Below are 10,106 nucleotides of genomic sequence, written 5' to 3'. Positions count from 1 at the left end.
TTTATGTCCTATTTTAAAACGGTAAAAAATAAATATTATGATTATAATCTTTTATGATGATGCCATTTCTCATAAAAAAATAAAATGTATTTCCTATATTTCAAACCTATTATATATATTGAAATTAAAACTTCTTTTTTATTTTTATTTTTATTTTATTTATTTATTTATTTTTTTTGTGAGTAAATAAAAAAAGGATTTATATGTATAAATTAAATTATTCATTTTATATATATATATATATATATACATTTAAATATTGCCATAAATTTTATTCTCTTTTTTTTTTTTTTTACTCTCTTTACCATTCTTAAAATGAATATATATATAAATTCAAATAAAGAATAAAATGAAATAAATAATAGTGCCATATATATATATATATATATATATATATATATATATATGTATGTATTCTATTCTTTTTTATTTCATATTTATCATTTTATAATTCCATTTTTTGAAATGTTGTTTTTTTAAAAATCTTTTTTTTTTATTTTCTTTTTTGTGTGTGGTGTGAGTTTAATTTTGTGGGTTTGTTTTGTCATTATATATTCCTACTTTTTGAAGAGCTTATACATTTTTAAAAAATTAAGCTGGAAGAGAAGTTTTTTTTATCTTCAATAATATATATATATATATATATATATATATATATATGCAGTGAATGAATTATTTAAAATGTATGATGATTCATATTAATAAACCTTTAAAAGGGAGAGTTAATAATCTGAATTCTAACATACTACATTATATTATGTTATATTACACTATATTATATTGTTTTATTTTATTTTATTTTATTTTTTAATTAATATTTAAAGAAAAAGAAAAAAAAAATGACGCTCTCGAGTTCCGAGTCAAGTATTTTTAGTGAAACAGACGACGAGAGTTACAAGGAAGAAGACTACACTTATAATAGAGACGAAAATATAAAAAACATAAAAATTTATAATAAAATAATAATAAAATTATTTTTAAAAAATCGAAAATATTATGAACAAATAAAAAGGATTGCATTAGGATATATAAGTAAAATAGAAGATATTGAATTTTGTAATGTACAAAACAATGAAGAGGACAGAAACGAGCATATATATAATTTTTATTTTGATGCCCATGATGCTATTGAATATGGAGAGAATAAATTAATATATTACTTGCAAAACAGTTATCACAAGTTTATGGATGTGATAAACAATTATTCGATTCCCCTTTTTTTTCGGATTATTTTTCTTAGTTGTTACTTTGAATTCTTGAATAACGAAGAAAATGAAAATGACAATAAAAATAATGGTGACAATAAAAATAATGGTGACAATAAAAATAATGGTGACAATAAAAATAATGACACAAAAAAAAAAGAAAAAAAAACATTAGACCAAGTAGGAAAAGGTAGTGTTAAAGAAAATGATATGGATTATTTTTTTAATAATTTTATAGATTATGATTTTTGTAAAGACAACGATGTTATGGAGGAGATCGATTTATATAGTTCATGTCTGATTAAAGGTATTTTATATTCTTATATGAAATATACGTTTTTAAAAAAAGAAGAAATAAAATTAAAAATAAATAATTGTTTGAAAATGATATTTGTTCGACATAATATAAAGATTAAATGCCGACTAATTAATATACCTTACCTGCATGATATTCATATAAATAATATACAAGAAATTGAGAATAAGCACATTGGGAAATTTATAAGTACGGAGGGTATTATAACAAGAGTTGGGGAGAAGAAAATATTGGAAGAAAGTAAAAAATACAGGTGTATGAGATGTGACTATGTAATTAAAAAGAACGCTGCTCCTGAGTTATATTATAATACGGAAACTTTTTTTCGATGTCCTAATATTATTGTAAATACGAAAAAAATGTCATCCGGCATTTTGTACGATATAAGTGATAAAATAACGAAAGAGTTTATCACAAAAAAAATGGATAAGAATAAAAAGAAAGATGATAATGTCGATCATAATTTTGAGGATGATAATGATAATAACCATTATAACAATCCTCTTTATAGTAATAGAACTAATAAAAATGAGAAAGGTATATATGTTAAAAAAAGATGCAACAGTACCAATTTCGAATTTATTGAGAATGAAATTAAGAGGGTTGATTATCAAGAAATAAAAATAAAAGAAACTAGTAAGTCAAATATTCCGTATTCTATAACGGTTGTACTTTTAGAAAATTTAGCTGGAAAATATCACCCAGGAAAAAATGTTATTATCAATGGTATTGTTTTGAGAAGATGGAAGAGGTTGTATAAAGATATAAGATGTGATTCTGAGTTATTTATTGAGGCCAATTATATAGAAATAAAGGAATTAGAGCAGGTTAAAATAAAAGAAATATCCTTGGATGATGATTTTTCTAAATATATTAATTCTATCGTGAGCAAGGCGTGTTTACGTGACCAACAAAATCTGTTTTGTGGGGAAGAGGAATTTATGGAAAATGCATCATGTGGTGGAAATGATAATTTGTGCGAGCAGCTGGAATATGACATATGTAGTAATAAGAGGTGCAATATAAATGTTGGTGATAAAAAAATTTGTGATAGTAAGGGGGACGATTGGACCATTTTGAAAGACATAAATACACTTCCCCAAGATAACCAATGTTATCCGATCAACACAAGATTAATTCCACAAAATAAGAGGAGAGAAGATGAACATATAAATAGACAAGTGAATGATATAAGTTTTACACATTTACATAGTGTAGATAAAAGAGAAAATGTTTTTGAAAAATATTGGTTTTTCTTTGAAAATAATAAAATAGAAGGGAAAAAATATATTTGTGAAAGCATATGTCCAAATTTGTATAATTGCAAATTGTCTAAATTATCGATATTACTTGTTTTAATAGGTGGGAACAAGATAAATAATGAGTATGAATCTTTTTATCACGAAAATAATAAGTGGATTAAATATTTTAGTAAAAATTATAAGAAGAGTAAAAAGAAAAGTAGTATAGGAAAAGCTGTAAGGGATAATTTAAGTGTGAATGAAGAGAATGAAATGGTAGAGGATTCTTATGAGGAGGATTCTTTAGAAGAAATGGGTGAAAGAATAAGAAAAAAAACAAGGAAGGGAAATAAAAATGAAGTAAACAAAAATGACATATACCAAAACAAAAATAATATATACAATTTATATAAAACAAAAAATAATATATCTAATATACAATGTGATGAAATGGAAAATACTAAAGAGAAGAGAAAAAGGAAGCAAAAGCAAAAACATAAACATAAACATAAACATAAAAATAAACATAAAAATAAACAAACAAAATTTGAATCAGATAATTGTGATAAAAGGACCCTATGTCATTTATTATTAGTTGGAGATCCAGGTACTGGTAAATCTCAGTTATTAAAAGAAGTACAAAAATTAAGTAACATATGTGTGAATGTGTCAGGAATGTTTTGTACTACAGCAGGATTAACATGTGCAGCTATTAAAGAAGGGAATAGTTTTATGTTAGAAAGTGGGGCATTGGTATTAGCTGATAATGGAGTTTGTTGTATTGATGAATTTTGTTTAATGAAGAATGAAAACAAAAATGCTATACATGAAGCAATGGAACAATTGAGTATTTCAGTAGCAAAAGGAGGAATAGTAGATAAATTAAATTGTAGGTGTACCATAATTGGTGCTTCAAATTTTGAGATAAATAAAGAGGTGAAAGGGAATTTATCTAACTATGATAGTAAGGTGATTATAATTAACTTATCATATGCTTTACTTAGTAGATTTGATTTGGTAGTGATAGCTGAAGATAATAGTCAAATAGATTATAAAATAGCAGATTATATTTTATCTCAAGATGTGGAAGTAAAAAAGGGTCTCGACAATGAATATGTTAATAATAATGATAATATAAAAAATAATGTACTTGATAAGAATAATATGAATAATAATATTAACAATTGTAAAAGTACTACGTGTAATAATTATACGGAGAAGAACCATTTAGAAAACGTACCCGGAAGTTACATAAACAATGGACATAAAAAACATATTGAACCTATTGGACATGATAGCATCATATTGTCACCTTTCAATTCAGACAATGGTAATGAAGGTAAATTTGAAAAAAAAGAAAAAAATAAAATAAATAAAATAACATGGCCAAGTGAAAAATTAAAAGAATATATTAATTATGTGAAGAATGGTTTTTTCCCTAATTTTGATAAAAGTTCAAAATTAATCTTAATTACATACTATTCAACATTAAGAAAATATAACGATGGTGATAATGGTACAACTGTACGAACCTTAGAAAGTTTAATAAGATTAAGTGAAGCACATTCGAAATTAATATTAAACAAAAAAGTAACATCCGATGATGTAATAAATATTATATTGTTAGTTGAATTGAGTTTAAGAGGGTATCAAATAGCTATTCGCACGAATGCTAACAATATATTAATAGCAAGAACAGGTATATTGGAAAATTCTGCATATTTATTACAAACATATAACAGTAATTATAATACATTCTATTGCTTAGATGACGTTTTGTTTGATGATTCTTTATATATGTACTTTAAAAATATTATTCTGGAAAAATTACAATTACAAGAAATTAATGGGAAAATTCATAAAATGGTTTGAACTGCTATGGGGAATCATAAGTATAAATGTTGACGAGATGGAACATTATATAAATATAAATATATAAATATATATATGTATGTATATATATATATATATATATATATCATCTTAACAGCTTAATAATTTTTTTGTTTTTTTATAAATAAATTATTGATTCTTTTGGACACTGAGGAATATGATACAATATGTATACAGTTAGGCATAATAAGTATATAAATAAGCATGGCTACATAATATGAAATAATATATATATATAAATATATTAACGTATGCATTATTATATTATATATTATATATCATTTTATTTTTATTTTTAATTATTTATATTTTATTTTTTATTTTTTTTTTGTTACAATATACATTGTTTTACTTTAATTTTTCATCATTAATTTTTTTTTCACTTTTTTTTAAATTTTAAGTTTATAAAAATTAATTCGTTCAACTTTATTAAAAAATGAATACATACAATAGTAAGTATAAATGACATAAGCTATGTTGCAAATATAATCTTAAAATAAATATAAATATATATATATATATATATAATATTATGTATATATTATTATATGTATCATTTTTTTATTTTTTATTTTTAAGAATAATAACAATTTGAGATATAGTGAAATATTTACTCATAACAAAAAATAAATTATAAAATATATATGCGGGTTTTACTTTTGTGAATACAAATTTAATGATATATAAATAATAATGTTGATAAATAATATATAGACTTGTAAAATATTTTTTTAAAAATATAAAAAAAAAAAAAATTAATTAATAAATAAAATAATTACATGAACCAGTCAGACAAAAAAAAAAAGAAATATTAAAAATATAAAATGGCTAGTTATAATTATGAATATGTAATTATATATAATAGCTAGCTGTTGTATTATAATTTTATTTTGACAGGTATTTAAATTAGATTAGTTTTTTTTTTTTTTTTTTTTTTTTTTTTTTTACAAAATGGATATGAAAGTATTGGACGATGAGATTATGTTATCTGATGGGAGAATAATAAAAATGCCTGTAAAGAATGAAGAAGACAAAAAAGATAGTGACAAAGGGAAAATAAAAATTGATAAGGTGCCTAATGTGTGGGGTAGTAGTGCAGGTGCAGGAAGTGATTACTTTGATCTTTATAGAAAGCAAAGGAATGAAGAAAATGAGCGAATGGAATTAATTGAAAAAAATTGGAAAGAATATACAGAGAATCAGATATTTCAATCGAAAAGAAAAGAGAAGATAGATTATATACAGAAAAAGAGTGAAAAACGAAAAAATAAAAGATTAATGAAAAAAAATAAGATTAAAGAGTTAAGAATTAATAAAAAGGGAAATAAAAATGATACGACAACACAAGAGAAACAATCATTATTAGATAAACGTGAAGAAAGAAATGAAGGAAATTGTGTAGATAGGTTACAAAAAGGGGAAGGAAATTATAAAAAAAATAATAAAAATGATAATGATAATAATATAACATTGGAAGAATTACAAAAAATAGATAGTGATGAAAATGATGAATCGCGTGCTCCACCAGTTGACACAAAAAATTTTCTAGTGGTTAAAGAGGATGAAGTTTTTTAGAAAATAAATAAAAAAATAAAATAAAAATAAAATAAAATAAAATAAAAATAAAATAAAAATAAAATAAAAATAAAATAAAATAAAATAAAAATAAAATCATGTAACCTAAAAAAAAAAAATTTTATTTTATCAATATTACAAATATGTTAAAATTATCGTGGTATATAAAAAAATATAAATGTGACATTTTTACATATATGTCTTTTATCAAAGGGACACTATATTTTGATATATATATATATATATATACATACATATGTATATATTTATTTATTTCTTCTTTTATTTTTTCATTAGTTCATTCATTTCATTTTATTTCAATTTTTTTGTTTTACCTTCCTTTTTGATGAATTTTTAAATTTTCATATAATTTTTTATTAACTTGCATATGTTGCTTATACGCCAAGGCAACTTTTAATAAACCTAATTCGTTTAAATTATCACCGATTATTTGAAATGATAAGGGCTCATTAAATTTGTTTGTAAATGTACCTACGGGTATAACCATACTTGGGAACCCACTAATAGATGATATGACCGAAAATATTTCTTTCATATATTTATTATATCCATGAGTTGTATTATTTATTATTATATTATCTTTATAATTATCTATATCATTTGTTGAAATTTTATGTTCATAAATTATATTCTTTTTTAATAAATGTTCATTAGAATAATTTGTATTATTATGATCCTCATCTTTTAAATTATTAGATCTTGGTAATGATGGTAATAAAATATAATTTACACCTTTTTTAAAAATTTCCTTCAATGTATAAATTAAGTATTCTTTCATTATATAAAAGATATATGTTATGTCATTTTTTTTGTTTTGAAAATAAGAAGAAATAATTGACCCAGATATAATTCTAGATAATACATGATCATCTATTAAATTAGATCTTACATTTTTTATAAAGTTTGATTCTTTATTTATATTATGCATATTATAATTTATTCCATTAATTCTTGATAAATTACTGTTTGCTATAGTCATCGAATATAAATAATATAAATAACAATAATCTATTAAATTTGGTAACTCTATTTGTTTAAAAGATGAACCTAGCTTTTTCATACTTTCTATTACATATATATAATTTTTATTAATAATATTGTCTACAAAATATTCTTTTAAATTATTTTCATTAATATAACCAAATGTTATATTTTTTAATGGTGTACTACTCTGAAAAGTATTTGAGTAATAATATTTTTTTAATAAAGAGAAGAATTTCATTTTTCCCTTACCACATTTATGATCATCACATTTGATATTGTTTCTTATATTATCATCACATTTGATATTGTTTTTTATATTATCATCACATTTGATATTGTTTCTTATATTATCATCACATTTGATATTGTTTCTTATATTATCATCATCTTTTTTATGATCTTCCTTTCCATATTCCATTTCATTTTCGGCCATATCCTCAATATGTATAGTAGTAATATCCCTGTCATCCTTACCACACAAAGCATCTAATAATATACTACAATCAAACACATTATTAACAATAAATCCGACGACATCCGTTTCTTCATTATAAGGTATAATTCCATATCTACTTATCCTACCATAACTAGGTTTGAATCCTATACAACCACATAAGGCAGCAGGAGTTCTGATGGAACCTCCTGTATCTGTATTTATGGAACAATTAAAAATTCTGGAACCAACGCAGGTAGCTGATCCACCGGAAGAACCACCACATGATAAAATGGTTTCATTAAATGGATTCTTTGATTTATTTGTACATGAGCCCATAGCAAATTCATCCATATGTGTTTTCCCAATAATCACGGCACCGTATTTTTTTAATTTCTTTACAACAGTACTATCATAAGTTGGTATATATTTCAATAATATTTTGCTACCTGCTTTTGTAGGTATTCCTTTAGTAATAATATTATCTTTAAGAACAATGGGTATTCCAAATAATTTTGGTAATTTTTTAATCCTATTTTTTTGTGTTGCTTTATTTTGTTTGTTTATTGCATTCCATTTTGCATATATATTGTAGAGTCTATCAATTTGTTTATGGATTTTATTCATGGAATATATATAAGTAAAGCTATTATATTTATTAATATTATGATTACATATTTTATTAGTTATGTGCTTTTCGAAAATATGTTTTAGCTTATTTTTATGACTATTAAGAATTTGTTTCCTTATTTGATATATTTCTGAAGAATTTAATTCATCATAAGAATCATGTTGATTATAAAAATATTTTTTTTCGATAACATTATATATTTTGTTATCTTTTAAATGATCTGTTTTTTTTTTGTTGTTATCGTTATGTTTATTAAATAACATGTTGTTGTTTATTTTGCTTGCTGGTATAAAGGTTAAGCAAGTTTTTTTAATAAGTTCCCATTTTATATCTCTGCATTTTTTATTTTTTTTTATATATATATATATATTTTTTTTTTTGGTTTTTCTATTTTTTCCTTGCTTCTTATTTTCTGTACATAATAATTTAGGAACATTATTATTTATGTTTGATGAACATTTTTTAGGATGATGAAAAGATGATTTTCTTATAAGTTTGTTATTTTTTATGAGTAAATTACAAGAAGATTTATAATTGTTGACTTTTTCAATATTATAAAATATAATAATAATATAAAATATTTTTATGAAAAAAAAAAGGTACATATTATATTGTGTTATGGATCATATATTATTTTTATTTTATTTTTTTTTTTGTGTGTTTGTCCAGCTGTTTGACATGTATACATTTTTTTGTAAATATTAAAGGACTAACATTAGGATAACGAAAAAAAAATACATACATATATAAATAAATAAATACATAATATGTATAATATATATATATATATATATATATATATATATATATATATATATATATATGTTTTACTTGAATTTAAAAAAAAAAAAAAAAAGTTATTATAAACTATTCCTTGTAATCCTATATTATAATATATATATATATATATATATATATATATAAATGAAGAAGGGAAAAAATTATATCTTCAATACTTCAAAAAAATAAAATAAATAAAAAGGAGATAAGCTTTCTTCAAATATATAATGATAATTTAATGCACATAAGAAAAATATTTTTTCTTTTTTATAATCATACATACATATATATAATATATATATATAATATATATATAATATATATTTATATTTATTTATTTATTTATTTATTCATTGATCTATCTTGTGAAAAAAAAAAAAAAATATATGATAAATATTATAGTGGCTTATAATTAAGAACAAATATAATATGCAGCATGTTCTAACATTACACTTACTTTCCTCTATGAAATATTAGAAAAAGAAAATAAATAATACACACAAGGATTTGTAAATATATATATATATATAATATATTATTATAATAAGTTTTTATGAAAGGGCATAATAATATTTTACCTTTATCTACAACCTTTTACAAAAAAGAAAAAAAAAAAAAAAAAAAAAAAAAAGAAGAAAACAAAATGTGATAAAAATAATAAAAAGTTGATATGAATTGATTAACAATCACTTAAAAATATATTCATATGAATAAATAAATAAATATAAATACAAATACAAATACATATATATATATATATATATAATATTTATATTTATACTTAGCACATATATCCTTATAATGTGTATATTTTTTTATATATATATACTATATATACATAATATACTTATAATATTATATATATAATATTATTCATAGTTCATATAAAATAATATATATATTATTGAAGATTTCTTTTTTTTTTTTTTTTTTTTTTTTTTTTTTTTTATAAAAAAATAAAATAAAATAAAAAAATTAAAATTAATAATACATAATATTTTTTTTATTTTTTTAAAAAAAAAAAAAA

At 21.1% G+C, this 10,106-nt stretch overlaps 3 protein-coding genes across 3 annotated transcripts; 2 read left to right on the top strand and 1 right to left on the bottom strand.

Annotated features, from left to right (window-relative positions):
- Nucleotides 1-839: 839 nt before the first annotated feature.
- PRSY57_0413800 (DNA helicase MCM9, putative) lies at nt 840-4,634 on the top strand (the record flags this gene model as incomplete). Its single annotated transcript, XM_012905994.2, has 1 exon — nt 840-4,634. The coding sequence occupies one exon, from the start codon at nt 840-842 to the stop codon at nt 4,632-4,634; it is 3,795 nt and encodes a 1,264-aa protein (XP_012761448.2).
- Nucleotides 4,635-5,606: 972 nt separating this feature from the next.
- PRSY57_0413700 (conserved protein, unknown function) lies at nt 5,607-6,230 on the top strand (the record flags this gene model as incomplete). The annotated part of the gene is made up of 1 exon (XM_012905993.2): nt 5,607-6,230. The coding sequence occupies one exon, from the start codon at nt 5,607-5,609 to the stop codon at nt 6,228-6,230; it is 624 nt and encodes a 207-aa protein (XP_012761447.2).
- Nucleotides 6,231-6,561: 331 nt separating this feature from the next.
- On the bottom strand, nt 6,562-8,904 carry PRSY57_0413600 (glutamyl-tRNA(Gln) amidotransferase subunit A, putative; the record flags this gene model as incomplete). The annotated part of the gene is made up of 1 exon (XM_012905992.2): nt 6,562-8,904. The coding sequence occupies one exon, from the start codon at nt 8,902-8,904 to the stop codon at nt 6,562-6,564; it is 2,343 nt and encodes a 780-aa protein (XP_012761446.2).
- Between the last annotated feature and the right edge of the window lie 1,202 nt (nt 8,905-10,106).

Source organism: Plasmodium reichenowi, chromosome 4 (genome assembly GCF_001601855.1).
Source record: "Plasmodium reichenowi strain SY57 chromosome 4, whole genome shotgun sequence".
Taxonomy (NCBI): Eukaryota; Apicomplexa; class Aconoidasida; order Haemosporida; family Plasmodiidae; genus Plasmodium; species Plasmodium reichenowi.
The sequence above is the reverse complement of the archived record's forward strand: the minus strand, read 5'-3'. Positions and strand labels throughout refer to the sequence as shown.